This window comes from Lepisosteus oculatus, chromosome 2, assembly GCF_040954835.1.
Source record: "Lepisosteus oculatus isolate fLepOcu1 chromosome 2, fLepOcu1.hap2, whole genome shotgun sequence".
Taxonomy (NCBI): domain Eukaryota; kingdom Metazoa; phylum Chordata; class Actinopteri; order Semionotiformes; family Lepisosteidae; genus Lepisosteus; species Lepisosteus oculatus.
The window spans coordinates 2419422-2437460 of NC_090697.1; the positions used below are offsets into that span (position 1 = coordinate 2419422).

The window sequence follows — 18039 nt, forward strand, 5'->3', positions numbered from 1 at the left end:
TATCAGGTGCAGTTATAGGTATAGTTATTATGGTATTTCAAGATTGTGTTCCATGAAACAGGGAAAGGGGATTAGTGCTTATACACTGTATAATGGAACATAAAGTTAATAAAATAATCCAGAAACTACACAAAACATGAATTCCCTGAATTCTTGAATCTTGGGGGCATTTAAAAATGAAGCATCAGTAGAATGCCTGGGGTTTAATATAATTCTCATTCTCAAAAGCACAATTTCTGTTAGATGAGCCATGTGTACTTTTGAAGTGAAAGGTATTCTGGGATTACATCCATGTAAAAATAGATTTACTAATACAGGGTTACTTGAATCGCAGAAAGACGGTGCAGTAGATGTTGAATGAGCCAGATAATTGCGAGGCCTTGAAGCAGAAAGAACTGTATTTAAAATGCAGTGAGGTCATGCTGAGGAAGATTACAGTTCTCACAGTGATGGACAAGCTATAAAGCAGTGCTCAAATTCTACTGCTTTGCCAGTCAAAAAGCAGCATGAAACAGGATTGTGATATGTTTACAGAGCTGTTTCATTCTTTCAATCTGAATGGAAAATACTTTTTTCTGTTGATAAACATATACTGTATAAAAAATCAGCATTTGTGGAAATGATGTTTAATAGAAGAGGTCAACTTCTAATGCTGCAGTTGCGCTCTTCTCTGTATAAATACTCCCTGGTCTTCATCCAGCCTCATCTTTTCCTCAGCCTGGGGTGACAGCACCAAAGTGGAAAGTATGCTTGCCCTCTATCCTCTGTGTGTACATCCTAGGTGTCCTAGCATCTGTTTGTGAGATCAGATTAGGTTTTTATACCACGACCAGCTGTGCGAAATGGATAGTCATCGCTCTGTTTCCTGGTGTATTTGTTCCTGCTCTTGCCTCGTTTGTTAGGTCTGCTGGAGACAGAGCCCCTACAAGAAGTAGATGAAGATGTGGTTGCAGAGGTTGACCTGAACAACAGTGTTTCGGAAGAGGAGAGAGAGGAAATACAAACAGAGCTAGCTAAGGTAGTGTGCTTTTATAATGTTTTTGACATTGATTTGGAACCACTGACGGTTTGATTGAAAGATGTTTCAGGCAAATAAAAGTAACTGTGACCCACAGTTTTTAAAAACAGACACATCGGGTTCTAAATTTTCTTTCTTTTATTAGAGTGGGATAAATGAAATTGGAGGGTGGTTAACTATTCAGTGATGTAATATGTTGTTTTTATGATACAATATCCATCCATTTTCTAACCTACATTCAAGTCTCAGAGAAGCTGGGTCAAGTAATGGTACACCCTGGGCAGGACGCCAGTTCATTGCCAGACACACACACACTCACACCAGGGCCAGTGTTCCCAGAAGACAACTAATCTACCAGCGTGTCTTTGGACTGTGGGAGTAAACTGGAGCACCAGGAAGAAGACCACACGAAGGCAGGGAGAACATGCAAACTCCACACAGATAGACACCCAGGAATTGAACCCAGGACCCAAGTGGAGTGCAGCAGCAATGTGAACAATACCATCAGTATTATGCAAATAGTAATTATGCGATGACCTACATTTATCTTTACATGTAGTTATGCAGTAATTTACAATATGCACCCCTGGCATATACTCTCAATGTGTAAATGAGCAGGCGCTTTTCCAATGGCCATCTGAATGGTTTTAATTCACAGCATTGGTTTGTTCTGTTTTCTCAGTCCTGACGGACATTAGGAGTCAGTATTTGTTTGCTTCAACTAGAATTTCCACTTTTGAATAGTTAGAAGAAGAAATCGCTGCACTGAAGCAAGTCCTGGCTGCCAAGGAAAAACACCATGCTGAGCTTAAACTGAAGCTGGGAATGAACCCATTGAACGACCTGAAACAGAATGTCAGCAAAAGCTGGCATGAGGTGCAAACATCCACAGCGTAAGTGCAGTTGTTTTTATTCCCTGTGCCTGGGTGAGTAAGGATGACTGTGATTACCTGGATTAAATCATGACTGGGCTAAATAGCGAGTTGCATTTAAATGGCACAACCTCAGATAAGTAGCAAGAGATGAAAGTTTATTCTATTAGCATTTAATTTAATAGTACTAAAGCTGTAGAAAATGTTTTGGATTTGTAAACATGAAGATCAATCCAGTCATTAGTACCAGTGTGCCTTGGCCAAATGTGAAATTTCTCATTACTTTTACTTTTCTCTTTAAATTGACTTGAATAATTTAGCTTCATTCATCCGACTTTCCGTAGAATGCAGTGTGCAAGTAAATTGTGTAAGTCTTCTCTGCAGCTGATGGAATAAAAGGATACAGGCCTGGGGGTGTTTTACTCTTGTCTGCAGAAATTAGCCTAATAGGTATTGACGTGATTTTACCTCTGTTCAGAGCCATTGAAGCAAAGGTTAGCAGTCTCATAAAGCCAAACCACAGCCTATATCTGACATTATTGCTTCCTACAGTTATTGTACGTTCTCACAGTGGTGCACTGCTGATCATAGTTCTGATTCCATCTCTCATCACTGGGACATAAAACTGACTTTTATGTGCACATGAAAAAACACTTATTTTAACGAATTGCTTATGAATTCATCCAGTAACTCCTGTATTGAACCTTTAAGTACCAAGCGCCAGTTACCGTAGCTACAGTACTTAGCTGTTCCCAGCAGGGGTGCAGTATTAACCGGAACTAAAACAGACTCCCTCTTCGTAAAAGCTTTTTTAGAACAGAATTAGATGGCTAATTTCATGATCCTGTGTGAGTGTTATATTTGGCCCAAGTGTGAAAATCATAATTATTCATATAGATCATAATTCATTTAATTGAATAAAGGGATAAGGTACCATTAGGGATCAAATTTCTTTGAGCAGGTACTGTATGAATGGTAAATTAATGTCTCTTTATACAGTAGGTGAGTGTGGTTTGACTCAGCAAGCCAGTTGTCTGCTGGACACCTTTTAATAGTAGCTTCTAACGAGCCTTCCTCTCAGATCACTGTTTCCATGGAGAGGGAACTACACACTAACACAGCCTGCTGAAGTCAGTCCAGTCAAGCAGTCAAATTACCAACACGGAGAAAGGTTTCAGTTGTCTAAAACATACCATACCCTGCTTTTTTCATTCACGGGCTTTGTGCAGTTAATTACAGTCCGTTTATGCTAGCGTTGCCATTTCGTTTGCATTTTCAATATGCATTTCAGGATAACCGTAGTCATCCCTAACGTGGATTAGAAAAACAAAACACCTGCACTGTTCCAGACGCAGATGTGCTGGACAGTATTCATCAGTATTTATCAAGTTGGTTGTGTGTCAGTTGTGTATTTTAAGTATTGGATCCACTTAGAAAAAAGTGGAAAATCTCACACTGGCCAATCTCCTGATTTAAAACCCATTGAGAATGCATCTTATACGCTTAAGAAAAACTTCAACTAACAACACCCCACAAACAAGGCTGAGAAAGGCATCTTGAATGATTATACAAAGTGTTTGATGAGCTCAGTGGTTAGCAGACTATGCGCAGTTATTGCCTCAAAGAGATGTGTAACTCAATACTGAGTTTTACCATCTGAAATCTATTTGAAGTGAAGCTTGAAGTGAGAGTATCCCAATACTTATAGTCACTTGAAATCGCTGTGGAATTGCACACAATTACATTTACATTGGATTATGACTAATATAATTCACATCAATCACAAATACATATTATTTGACAGTAAATAAAAAAATAAATATTTACTTTGCTGTCTGAATACTTTTAATTTGTTCTAAACGCTTCTAATTTAAAAGGAAGTTAAAAAACATTGTTTTTTAGTTGTGAAGGCCTCAGCACACCAATAACTAGTGTCTAAATGGATACACTATCACTAGGCTTTAAGATATGATTTCTACCAGATTGTATTTTGCAGGGTAATTAAATCTTTTCAGTAGCGAAGAACAATCTAATTTTCAAGATCAACAGCAAATAAATTGAGTAATGATGATAATAAAATTGTGAAAATATGAAATAAAAGTTTTATTAACTGGAATTTGCTCTATAGCAGTATAAGATGAACATGTTCTTGTAAACTATTCCAGTGTCTGATTTAGATCTAGATCTAAATCTTTAGGAAAATGGATTCATTGAATTTCCTAGAAGGCTTAGGAAATAAAAAAAACATTAAATAATTTCCAACAATTGACTCTACTATTTATCTTCATCTTTAGGTATCCTAACCAGAAATGAACTTTACATTCAACATATAGAAATCAGAATATCAGAATATTTTTTGAATAACATACTATTATTATGCCAAAATATTAAAAATGATTTTAACTTGTATCACATTTATTCTGTAATCACTTGTTGTAGACTAACAAGAGGTTTCAACTTTGATGCAAACCTTATCAAAACAATATCATTGATATACCTTTAACCCAAAAATCATACATAAAATGAAAGTCTTGTACGTTCAAACATTAGAAACATTTACTGTATACAAGTATGTATATAGTATCTTGCAATGAACATCTTTGAAGTCTGTGGTGTCTTTCAAGAGCATGCAATCTCTGTGTATTTTTGTCCAGAAGTGCAAAGTTCATACAAAGGGATAAGTACTCAGGTTGCGGTGATGTACAGTAAGTAGTTTGAGTACCACGGATCGGTACTGGGACTACCGTTCTTAATTTATATCGCTGATCTGGATTCTGGTATAGACAGTAAACTAGACAGGCTTGCAGATTAAACTAAAATAGGAGGATGACCCAACATTATAGTAGCAGCAAATAAAGTTCAGGAAGGTTTATAGCAAATTTAAGACTGAGCAAACACCTGCTGCTGATTGTGACATTATGTTGGGTATTAACATATAGTACAAATAGCAAAAACTAAATACAAAAGAGGCAATGTTGACCTTATATAGGTCACATCATTTACAGTACATCTGGACCAAACAAGAAAGCAATTAATAAGATAAATTATTTTTGTAACTTTAATTAACTATATAGTATATACAGTACAGTGCCTTGCAAAGGTGGTCAGACCTTTACCGTAGTTTCTCAATTTGTGAAATTGCAAAATGTTGTGTACACATTTTTAAACTTAATATTTGTATATTAAATAATTATATATCTTCCAAAACTGAATGCTCAAAATGAATACTCTGACTCAAGTTGCTTGGGGATCACTTATGGTCTAACAGTTTTCAGTTTCCATAGATTCTCAATAAGATTCAAGTAAGGACTTGAGGTCGCTTGAGGACATTCTCTTTCTTGTTCTTGAGCCATTCAAGTGTAGCTTTAGCCCTGAGCTTTGGGTCAGTGTCCTGCTGAAAGGTGAATTATTGTCCCAGTCTCAGCTCTTAAAGAGGTTTTCCTATATGATTTGCCAGTACTTTTCTCCCTCTGTGTTCCCCTCAGACTTGAGAAATTTCCCAGGTTGTATATACAGTAGATATGAAACATTCATTACTACTTTAAAGACTAATTAAAGCAACACAATGTGAGAACTGTGTAGAAGTCAGAATGAATTGTTAAAGCCATGAAAATGATGCAGTGTACTTGGGTCACCACTCCATCAAAATTATACTGATTCTCTTGAATCAGTCCAGAGAAGAGCTGTATTCTGGGGCGTATTGCATAAGTATATATTGCCTATGTAGCGGCATGGCTTATTGATAATACAGGAATTAAGTTTGCTGCTCCCTTGCCAGTCCCTGTCTCCCTCATCTCAGTGGTGCTGGACACAGAGAGGCCATTCCATTTGATTCAGATTTAAGGCAAATTTCTGATAGAGTTTCCTGATAAGGAACAACTCCCAAGGCTGAGATTCTCCAGCCACCCTAATAATTGGTCATCTCTGGTGCCTTTCTGTCTGGGAGATTCCAAGGGAGAGTCTCATCCCAGGTTGTTTACAACCCTAATGTCACAGAGCATTGTTACCCATCCTCCACCTTGATCAGGATCAGGATCTGGTAGGGAAGGGTAACCCCACGTGTTTCTCGAATGCCTGCGGAGCTTTCAACCAATGAACAACCAAAGTTCCTCCAGATAAAAGAGGTAGCACTGGGCCCAGAAGAGGCCCCTCCAGGACGTTCTCAGTCTCAGCTCAGACAATCACGTGACGGCCAGTGTGACCGAGTGCCAGAACTTGACTTTGTTCCAAGAGTCGAGATTGGAGGTCGCCCGCGCGTAACCAAAGGATCTGCCCAAGGTTAGCCCAACAGCAAGCCTCGTGAACCGGCGGTAACCCCCCCACGAACGCTCGCCTTATCAACGAGTGAACTCAACCCGCTCAGCCAAGTGTGTTCCAGTTCCTTCCCCGCTCCAAGGTTTCACTGATAAATCCAGCGGGAGTGAGCTTTCCTGAATCCCCCACTTTCCCAGAGATGTGATCCAGTTACATTACTGTATTTCACTTTATTGCCCATATACAATTTCTTGCATTAGGAATGTGTCTTTTCACATACCCCAGCTTGCTCTCTATGAGACACACAGACAGGGAGAGACACTTGGGGTCAGAGTGCAGGGTCTGCCATTTATACAGCACCCCTGGAGCAGTTGGGGTTAAGGGCCTTGCTCAGGGGCCCAACAGAGTAGGATTCCTCTACCGGCTGCAGGATTTGAATCAGTAACCTTCCAGCCACAGGCGGAGTTCCTGAGTCACCGAGCCATCGTTCCACCCTTGTTGTGAGCAACCAGAACACCACATCTTAAACATAGCAGTTCACAGTGCAAACAAAGGAGCAGTTACGTTGCTCATTGCCTGGGCTTCCATCGTCCCCAGTCTGTCATTAAGTCCACAGGGGCACAGGCTACAGTCCCATCTCCTGCTGCTTGGGGAGTCATGGGTTTTCCGATCTGTTTGGATAACAGTTTGGCTTTTTATTGTCAGTGAGCCAACTACATTATTACATGAATATGCTACTGTAAACCTTGTCCTGCTAACAGAAAAGGCAAAGATAAGAAAATAGTCTTTTTTTAAAATCACGTTGGGTAAAATCACTCACATTGCTTCTGGGCGTGACTTTTGAAAGCCGAAGCTCACGCAGAGTATGAAATGGCGGATCAATGTGGCAGATAGCTGTGTGGTTGCTAGTGTGTGCACAGCTCTTAAGTGAGCATGTAGAGCTGTGTCTCATTGACACAGACACAGGTGGTACAACACCGTGTTAAACCCTGTGCTGTCAGGATACTCACACAGCCTCTTCTTCACTGCATAACTAAGACCTGTCATGGTCCTGATCTCAAACAAAGAGCATGAAACATTTGTCAGTGACATCAGCATAGATGATTAATCAGTTTACTCACTAATTATATTTCGCACAGCTATTTTGTGTGCTGGTGATGATTTTAAATAAGATGTGATGTGTAAAATGTTTAGTCAGATATGTAGATATGTGGAAATACTGTATTTGACATTCTTGAGAATAATGTATTCATATGCCCACTCAAGAAACCCAGAGCAAGATGATGTAGAGAGATGAGAATGAATTTCGAATCATAGATAATGTATTTGTTCTCAGTTCCCAAGGCATAAAAAGTACTTTTATAAAGACATAGACTGAGTGTTGTAGTAATTATAGAATAGAAGTGAAGGTTTACCACTCATATTGATCATTTGAGTCATAGTAATAATATGAAGCAGCTGTAATTTGCAAGATGGTTGTATTAGTCTCTGTGACATGATTGCTTGTCTGATTGATTCTCTTCAGGTATAAAAAGACACAGGAGACACTGAGCACTGCTGGACAGAAGGCTACAGCAGCTCTGAGCAACGTGGGCACAGCCATCAGCAGGAAGTTCGGTGATATGAGGTATGCATTCCATGTGCTGAAAATGAAGAAAAGAGTTTTATATTTTGAGCCTGTTCTTCTGATATTTCCCATCTTCTGATCTGTTTACTTCTTTCAGATTATTGCAGATAAAAATAAATGTTTTACTAGTTACAAAGAAAATCAAAACTTAATATCCATGTTATGAAAAGAACAGCATATTTTTAAAAGATAAAAAACTATGTGATTGATTATTTGCAGAAATGTACTGTACAGTATGTGTCTTTTAACACCTCACCGTTGTTACTGGTTACTCATAGCTTCTCTTACATGAACATGTTTTTGTTACATAACACTGGCAGTTTTAATCAGCTTTCTGTGGTCCACATTTGAATGTAATCCCAGGGGTGTGGGATCAGAGGATTAAAGACTGTGATTTAATTTATGGTAACTCTTGGTCCCCTCCGACACATACATTTGACCACATTTTCAATACAGTAGTGCACAATGTTTTTTATTTATGTACAGAAGATAATTCCATTTTGAAAAGAAAAAACAACCATAATTTTGCAACACCGTGGTTGTAATATTCTAATATCGAACTGCAAGCTACTAAGTCATGTAACTTAAAAAGAAATAAGACAGGCTTTATCTACTTGATCAGTCTTTGAAAATATATACAGTACATCATTCTCTTAAATTAGATTTTATTAGAAAACACTTTTCTTGGGACACCAATGCATCACAGAGCACACAGAGACACAGATGGGCGCACACACACAAACCGGGCCCAATTTTCCCTTAATATACAGACTATTTTGAGTCAGCCATTATTTTGTTATTTAAATGATAGCCAGTTGTGTGTTTTTCACATCTCTGCTCACAGCTACAAACCCTGCAGCCGCACACGGGAGAAAGGAAGTGTAGGCAGACTTACCTGCTGCACTTAAAGGCAACATAGCCCCATACTGCTATGAGCACTGCCTCCAATCTTATCCACCCTAGCCTAAGAGAATCACAGTCACACTGGCTACTGACGAGACACACATTCGAATCCGTGATCATAGCGATCCACCTGTAATTATGGTCTATATCAGGGAAATTAGTGGAATTTGAAAATATAAAAATACCGCCTAGATTAACCTAGTTTAATCTGGCGGATATGCTAGTGCCTCTGGTGATATGACTTAATATATCAATATAGTCAGCTTTATGAAAAGCCACATCATGTTATTACAGCAGATGGCCAGTTCCTTTTCGTTTTGTAATGAGTTGCACATGTTTAATGGAAATAAAATCAAAAGAAAACAATCACGAGCAGCAACACAAGTTTCAAATTTAACATAAAGGTCTGTATGTTTTAAGGCACTTTTTTCTGTTACAAATCCTCTTTTTAACTGGTAAGTCAGTACCAGGGATGTGTTGGGCTACTTTAAAGTTACTGACTTTTAGTTTTAACACCATCTTGCTGTCTTACTAATGTATTAATGTAGGACAAACAGGTCAGTGTGACTGATACAGATTACCTACAGTAGTTTCTGATATTGGAGCATGGCAGGTAAAAGTGTTATGTTTAAAAAAACTTTTCAATTTAATACTGAATGGAAGTAGAAGCCAAATTAACATCTCTTTGCTAAACAATTATATAATGTATACGTGTAAATGTCAGTAATCTACATAAAGCATTATCATGTTGATTATTTTTCAGGAAACAGTGTTTTCTAATTAAGGTGTTTTTACGCTGTCCTTTATCTTATTCTGTGCCTCTTATTTCCGTATTAATGTTGTGAGTTAGTAAAGGTGTGTGCACTGTTTCACCCATGTATTTTATAACTGAATCTGTTCCACATTAAAAGCCTAATTTGATAAGAAAATGATTATCATTAAGTCTTCTCAAAAACATTTTGTTTTTGCTTCAGTGTATATGGCCTTGACTTTCTGTTTCCTAGAAGGTGAGGTAGACAACAGGCTGTGTGTATCTTTTGTGATGAGACCTTTCTTCTCTGTGTCCTTTGTTATGGAAGTGTTATTGAAACCGATAGAGCTTCAAGAGTGCATGCCACATGCGGTATCAGTGCTCATTATACTGACACTGGGTGAACATTGAAACAGCTTCATCCATCATTTAAACATCCAGTCTTTAAGGAAAGTAGATCTGGAAAACCTGAACTTGAATCTTTGTCTGACCTTGTCAAATCTCATGTGGTGAGCAAGGCTGAATCTGCCTACTGAAGGACTTGAAGCTTATACTGTAAATGTGTGAGAACATCTTTTTTTTCTGCAACAGAAGATTCTCAATAATGTACCGATTTGATGAAAATTATACTCTGGGTGCTTGCACAGAAAACAATATTTTTTTTAAAACAATGAGGGCAGTGTTCCAAGAAACCTTGCTTACATTCCACCTGTTCCCATAGCATTTCAGAAAACATCCATCCAGATTTCTGTATAATTGATTTACTTCCTGCAGTATAGCTGTTGTGTGGTAACTGCATGGCCATGTTAGACATTTTGACCTATCATTAATTATGTCAATCCATTGTTGTGATATATTTAGGGACACTCAAGACCTCTCACTCACTCAATCAGACTCACACCTCATGAGCGCTTTTTTCCCGTCATTCTAAAAGAGCTTACTATTTTACTATTTACTATTAGCTTACTATCTAAAATAGCTTACTTTTATTTTTCAAAGTTGTATCTCACAGTGAGGAAATTGATTCCTTAATCTCAGTTTATTACACAAATGGAAGTTTAGTAGGATACAAATTAAACTCATTAGCAGCACTAGCTTGGTGAGCATTCAAATTAATGACTTACGATTCGCAGTGTGCTGCTGTTTCCAGTTTGAGAAAACCTGCTGATAGAGTTCGTTAATTCTAATGAGAGTTCAGCATTGCTAGTGTCTGTGAGATTTCCTCTTGAAATGCTCGTGCCTGTTCAAGGGCTTGCGCTGTATGCCACTGGCCCTGGCCCTCGCCTCTGGGCCTGTTAACATGAGCCCCTGCTTGATGGAGTGTTCTGGCACCACACAGTCAAGTGCAAACTCAAAGCGCTCGCTGAGTGTCACAGATCTATAAGATGACTTTGTAACTCTGTTTAGGACAACGTATGTGAAGTGAAGATGAGATATCTTCATTTCATAAGCCTGCAAAGTGTGTCTTTTTAGTATGTAAAAGAGTATGTAAAAGTTTTGCATGGCTTTTGTGTTTGACATTTAGCATTCATCTTGATGTTTTGTTGTGTGGTTTGCTTTCAACTATACAAAATCTCTGGTAAAATGGTGAATCTGTGTTGTGTTGTGTTTAATTTGGTGTTATTGTACTTATTGTACAATATTATTGTGTATATTGTACTTTTTTTTTTTAGTAATGGTGAGTTGTTGCATGTATTGTTGAGTTTTGTTTACACTACACAAGGCACGAGAGGTGCAGTCTGTGCCATCTGGAGACTTCGCCTGTCCTTGAGGGTGTGCTGTGATGATATCACGTCATGCTCTGTGCACTGCAGCTCCTGTCAGGAGAGTTAGGGAGGTGCAGTGCGTCTCTGACGTCCCTGCAAGCCTGCAAGCAGCCAGGAGCCGGTTGGGTCAGCACCTGCTTCTCAGTAACACTGGCCAGCTCCCAGCTTTGCCCTGGTGGCGCTCTGCCTGGTGACCTGGCTCCAGGCTCGAACTTGCAGCAGCTGGGCACAGAACAAGTGCCTTTACTGGCTGAGCTGCTAAGGAGAACGATCTTTCAAGAAGTCTAAAAAACACCAATACATTTTAAATAATGCTACCACTAGTAGGTGCAGTGATCAAATTGAAATTTCCATGTTCCAGTGAAATCTGAAGAATGTATAATATTACAAATGAAAAGGCATGGGATGTTTCAACAGGTAGGAAGATCATATTCAAACTAATTAAAGGGTGGTATTTGCCAAAGTATCCTTCTTTTGGAAATGTAAAACCATCCCATTCAAATGTGTGCCAAAATATTTAATCTATTTACAAAAGATCATAAAAAATGGTTTGCAGTCTACCACTGTAACAGCCTTCTAACGTAATGGGTTTTGTGGTTCATACCAAAATGTCCTTGGTGCCGGTTACATATTTATTACTTATTTCAGAAGGTTTTTGTTTTTGAGTCTTAAATAGCATTATCACATTACGTTTGATCATCTACAGTAATTTGCACTGGTTTGTAGAACTTTTCAGATAACTTTCAGAGAAAAAAACCTTTTCATTATTTTAAAACAACCAAATCATAAATTTTATATGCTGACTGTTTAAGTGTGTTTTTGAACTTGTAAAAAAGGAGTGTTTTAATGCCTCCCTCACACACCTAACGTTTTTCTTCTTTCCTTATGCATCAAAAGATCACATTCAATTGGGTAAGATGTATTTATAATTTAGAGACATTAATCGTATTATTGGAAAGATGTGGTATTCTGGTGAATTCTCTAGTTGTTAATTTAAAGCAAAAAACATGTTGTTACTGTATACTGTATACCCAGTGTGCTTAAGATTGCTCAAGTTCCATCTTCCATTTTGCATTATCCGTGAGAACTGTAGAGTAGGAGCATGTTGAGTAGGAGTGGCCGCAAATCATTTTCCACCTCAGCTGAAGAGAGAAATCCACTTTTTTCAAGGATACAGTTATGATCTTGGAATAGGAGGTTCAAGCTCATCCCAGCTGCTTCCCATTTTCCATTGTAACACTTAAATGCACATTGTCAGAAGAGGCAAGAATGACATTGTTATCCACAAACAGAAGAGATGCTACCACCAAGCCTGCAAAGTGGATCATTTTCATACATTGGCTACTATCTTGTTAATGTGTGGATAGCTTGTAAATAGGAGTGAATACAAGATGCACTCATGTCCAGTGTTCATCTTGAATGACCTTGAGTTAATGCCTGGAATATAGATTCCACTGTCAGAGAATGGAAGAACTGGTTAGCACTCAGAGGTGGCACATGAGCCTCATATAACTGCGGCGTCTATCATTGGACGTCTCAAGATTAGACTGCCCAAGAGAAAGAGAAAAGTCTTGGTCCACTGTTCCATTGCCAGGACAGAATCCACATTGTTCTTCTTGAATCTGACGTTTTTTTGAACACTGGTCCTGTTTTTCTAAAAATGGGAACCACATATCAGTTTGTCGGTTCAGAGTTATCCACCCACCTTCCAGGCAACATTGAAGAAGCACGTTTCCCACAGCACCTTAAAGTTGTGTAGTCAAGATCCCCAGATCAGCACCCCTGAGGGCAATCAGCGACTTCATGAGGATTACAAGTCTTCTGTCCTCTCTGTCCTTCCTGCTAGTTGGTCCAAAGGTTTCTGCCATTAAAAGCACAAACCTTTTTCACCATTGAGGCCCTGAATACCAGCCACTCAGATTCAATGTCCAAGAGCTCACCTAGAATGCAAGAGACGTTCTTTCAGAGGTGGGAAATTAAATCTATCTGGAATGGGTCATCTACTGGACCAGCCATTCTGCAGCGACTGATTGTTTGGACCTTCTTTGTCTATCCAGATGGCATCCTGGAAGATAGATCCTGGTAGCACGTCATCTCCAAGTGGTGATCAGTTTACAGTTCTGTCCTTCTTCGCTCGGGTGTTCAGAATATGTGGAGATACGTTCAACAACACAACAGTGACATTTTAACACTGGCCATCAGCTAAGGGTGCTAGGTACCCTTGTGAACCACACCAGCCGCCTAGTGTTTGTACATGGTGTTCGTGTTGGACAGTCCATGAAGACCAATAACCTACTATTCAGGTTCAATCTGAGGGGGCCATTCTTCTACATCATCCCTCTGCAGGTATTTCTGTCATTCCCCACATGGGCAGTAGAGCTGCAGCCAGCTCTGATCTATAGTTTACCTCCTTCTGCACCAGCTCTGGCTTTTTCTGTGTCCCGCCTGCGAGTCTTCCTTGCCCCGCCCACAACTTCACAGCAACACATGAACTATATGGACAGCAAGTCCAACTTGTTATAATGCAGAATGAAATCTGAAAAACTGAGAATTGGAGACTTTTTGTTTTTCCTCTTGAGCTCTTGATACATGGAGGTTTACTGTGCATCTTCTTTACCAGCTCTTCGGGAACTTAGTTTGTCTGAGATGGGTTCACTCCATGTACAGTATAATGCTGACAAGACGTAGAGTCAGTGTGACTGACTGTGTCAATGGTTAACCTGTCTTTCCCCCTGTTGATGCTCTCCTGGAGCAGCTACTCTATTCGTCACTCCATGAGCATGCCTGCGATGAGGTAAAGGGATGACCTCTTCTTCTCTGTAGCTGGAATAAGAGTGGCTCAGTGGGGTTTGGATTTGAAATTTCTGATATCTTATACTGAATTTAAATATTCTTTCAAAAATAAACGTGTTTATCACGTTTTCTTCCTATGGCTTTTCCAGTTTTATTTGAACTTCAGCTGAAATTCGATTTTTTTACAACACATTTAAAGGGGAACTGCTTTCCCAATTTCTCAAACCGGTTTTTAGATCTTAGTTAAATTAATCCATCGATGGTACAGAAAAAATTAACACATTTTGAATTAAGCACAAAATTGTGAACTTTGTGAAAGTACTGTAAGTCAGCATGTTGTTGCAAACCCCTGGTCTTGCCATGGGCGAGTGCGAGACCTCCCACAAATTGACGTGAAGCGGCCCTTCCTGCTCACTGGTCACTGTAATGACTAATGTAATGTGATGTACGAGCGAATAAAGTACAGGCTGTGTAGCAGATATTTCACTGCACAAATTTTCTAATGTGATCTTCATGCAAAGTCAACAAGTAAGTTCCATTTAACGGCAAGACCGTCTTGAATTTGAGAGCATTATTTCTATTAGATTAAAAGAGATGAATTCACAAGCCTTATTGTTTACAATGCTGTAGGGCCGCTTCACCTCTGCGGACGTTTTGTTGCCTCGTACTGAATAGCGGAATACGGCATTGCACATACCTATTTTGTGCTGTAAACTGGAGGTTTTACAAGTTACTGTGTACGTTACTTTTATTGCGGTTTGAAATGCATTAATCAATGCTGATTCTTTCTAACCCTGAAATATAAAAATAACATAATGAAATATAAAGATGATATTGCAGTTCCCCTTTAAAAGAACTCAGCATTTAAATAACAGTAATAGTTTTTGAGTATTAATGATTTAATTTTTTTGTGCCTAATATTTTATGGAAATCGTTAATCATGACCGTTTATGTTACTTTAGATCACTGCAATTATAACCTTTATATAGAATTTTTATTTAGTTAGGTGATTCTGCTTATCTCTGACACTGTATATAAGCAAACTACATTTATATAGTAATAAACAAGAGGGGTTTAGTGGAATTAAAATTGTATACTCTAAATATAAGAAATTGTCTTACAACTCATGTCAAGTAACCAGTCAGATGTGTATTTTGTGAGATCACAGAACTGTACGCCAATCTCTTAATTGTATCTGTCCATCACAGGAATTCACCCAGCTTCAGGTCCTTTGAAGAGAAGGTTGAAAGCACAGTATCCACGTTAAAGGTGAGCACTCCTCTGTAGAAATATGGGTCACAGCAGCACCATGTGCTCTTGCAGATGTAATAACCCCCCACATCCAATCCAGTGCGCTTGACACTGTCTGAAAAGATCTGTATTTATGGTGCACTGAAAAAGTCAAGAGGTCTAAACTTTACGGCACCAATTGCAAAATTTAGGTTTTGAGAACCCAAACGTGGTCTTAGTGAGTCAGTACTGAATAAATGGGATGGAGAATCCAGATACAGATTCTACAGTAAATTGTCATCTTTGTACTCCTCATCTTAGCTGCCTTTAACCCTGTCTGACTTGTAAGGTAGCTTCTGGTTAGATTCCACTGCTTGCCTCTGTAGCCAATAATGACGCAACTCAAAAAAAGAAACTACTATGAACAAATGCAAGAGATTGGATTAGTAGGAAATTCCTGAGGGTTTTTCATTACGATTGTAGGCTAGGTTTCAGTTCTCTTTCAAGATGGGATGTGTGAAGTGGAGCTCCCCAAGTACAAATCCTGTCAAAAAACAATCTTAGATGATGATAATGATGTTGGTGATGATTATTATTATATTTTGTAGCTGGTGTTTTACTTCTGTAATGTACTTACAGTCTGCTATAAATCTCTACTTCAAATGTGATTCTGGATTCAGGATCGTAGATGACCATGCAGTCAAGACCTTGACTCATTCAAAGGATGGCTTTGTATACAGCAGTGTGCTCCAATTTCTATAATCAGGCATTGGTTTGGGGAGTTCTCACCAGGCCACAAGGTGATAACATCGCAAATACTCTGGAACTGGAAGGATGGATTTAAAGAGACCCCTCTTGGACTCAGTCTTCAGAAATAGATATAACAAAATGTCGAAAGATGGATTAATTGCCTTACTCCTTGCTCCTTTGTGCTCCTAATGACTCACCAAGAACCTTCTGTTTAAGCTATTCCTGGCTCAGAGTATTATCAGAGCTGTACATAGCTACAGTATTTCACATTATTGCAGTTACACTGCTCATTATCATTAAATTGTATGGTGTGAGCCAAACTGTTTTCCATCTAATTCTTTTCTGCATTCTAACTACCTATATAAAACGTGATAGGCATTAAAAATGCAAATCGTTTCCAATACTCTTTTGTTTCACTTTAGTGCCTCTCAGTATATATTTGCTTGCAAAATTCGTGCTCTGGGCCCTAGAAAAAAATTATAATTTTGATTAAAAAAGTGAGATGATTTACAGGAAGACACAAAGGGTTAGGTCACGTGCTCTAAAAGACATAGGTTTCAAGTTTGCAAGTCTGGTGTTAGATTAGGACATGGGACTTAATGTATTTTCTTGGATGCTGTTCATAAAGGATTTTGCAGTTGTATGACCAACGATAGGTGTTACGTATGCACAATTTTGTAAAAGCCAATTGGTAATATCTGAAGTATGAGCCATCAAATGCATCAGCCATTAGTCTTCAAAGTTGTGTACAACTACAGTGATGCCAAAAGATTCCAAGTGTACTTAAATATAATGCCACATGACTTTCCTGCTCTCTTGCTTTGCGTGAGCAGACAAAGGTGGGTGGATCCAGCAGCAGCAGAGGGAGTTTCGAAGAGGTCCTGTCGTCCACCGCCCACGCCAGCGCCCAGGACCCCCCGGTGGCAGTGAGGCTGCTGGAGAGCGGAGAGAGGACCTGCTAGCTCTGCGCTCACGCGCCTGACCACACGCTGCTCTGGGGGGCAGAGACCAACACCCCCTCTTTCCCCACAGCGTAAAATGAAACTACTCTTACATCCGGTCTCCCGAGTGGCTCTGTCTGCGTACCAGCTCAAAAAGGAGTGAAGTTATCCCTCCACTGCCACATTCTCCGAGTTATTTTTATGTATGCTTTTCACAATCTACACCAAAGTTCAGGAGTCATTTAACAAGAACAGTAATGAAAATACTCTACATTTACTTTTTAAATAAACCCCCCTCCCCTATCTTTTGGTGTTAAATGTATAAAGTTAAATTTTCCTTGTCATTTCCCTATTCATCAGAAGAAAACGTTTAACTTTTTTGTACCAAGACTTAAAATACTGTATATAACGATGCAATCTTATAAATAAGTATTTGAGTCATACAATCACCTACTGTATACCCCCGTAATTAATAAACTGTGAGTCCCTTAAAATGATTAACTTTAAATCTTCTGTTCCTTTGTATATTTACACTTTGTGACTTTAACATTCTTAGATTTGTAAGTATTTTTGTTTCTATGGATGAAGGGCAAAAGTGTGTTTAAGCCTGTAGTATTGTACTGAAGGATTTAAAACTCTGAGCATTGTGTGTACACTTTACTCCTTTTATTATTTATGTCTTTCAGTAATGTTATGTACTTCTGCTGCAAACCTGACAAAATTTTATTATATGTGCTTGTTAATCTAGTTTCAGAATAAAGGTTTTGCATGTGACTGGACACTGGTTACCTTTGAATGTTTTTTATAACTAAGTTCCCTCTTTTACTTACATCATGATCTAGGACCAGTGGACAAGATTATTATAAGTTCAGGTGGGTAGCTGCGTCAGCATGCGTAGGCTGCAAAGGAACAAGTAACAGGTTTATTCCATGCTAAAAAAAGAAGAAAGAAAATACAACATTTCGGCCGTGGAGCCCTCACACATGAAGAAGGCTCCACAGCCGAAACGTTGTTTTTTTCAGCATGGAATAAACCTATTACTTGTTCCTTTGAAGATTATTATAAGATGTTAATATAACACAAAATACTTGTTTTTTTAAAAACTAACGTTGCTGTAAGGTCAAAGTTCGTACA

The 18039-nt window shown here is 38.7% G+C and overlaps 1 protein-coding gene across 2 annotated transcripts in view; it reads left to right on the forward strand.

The window, feature by feature from the left end:
* tpd52l1 (tpd52 like 1) overlaps positions 1 to 17684 on the forward strand; it is a 30529-nt gene extending 12845 nt beyond the window's left edge. The window contains exons 2-8 of one of the 2 annotated variants that reach the window (XM_015359722.2): positions 903 to 1018; positions 1763 to 1911; positions 7670 to 7771; positions 12089 to 12103; positions 13947 to 13985; positions 15193 to 15253; positions 16798 to 17684. In XM_015359722.2, coding sequence (XP_015215208.1) covers positions 903 to 1018; positions 1763 to 1911; positions 7670 to 7771; positions 12089 to 12103; positions 13947 to 13985; positions 15193 to 15253; positions 16798 to 16926 — 611 coding nt within the window. In that variant the 3' untranslated portion in view covers positions 16927 to 17684. The remainder of the gene's footprint in view (positions 1 to 902; positions 1019 to 1762; positions 1912 to 7669; positions 7772 to 12088; positions 12104 to 13946; positions 13986 to 15192; positions 15254 to 16797) is intronic. The other variant, XM_015359727.2, reaches the window with a different exon arrangement.
* The last annotated feature ends 355 nt before the right edge of the window (positions 17685 to 18039 follow it).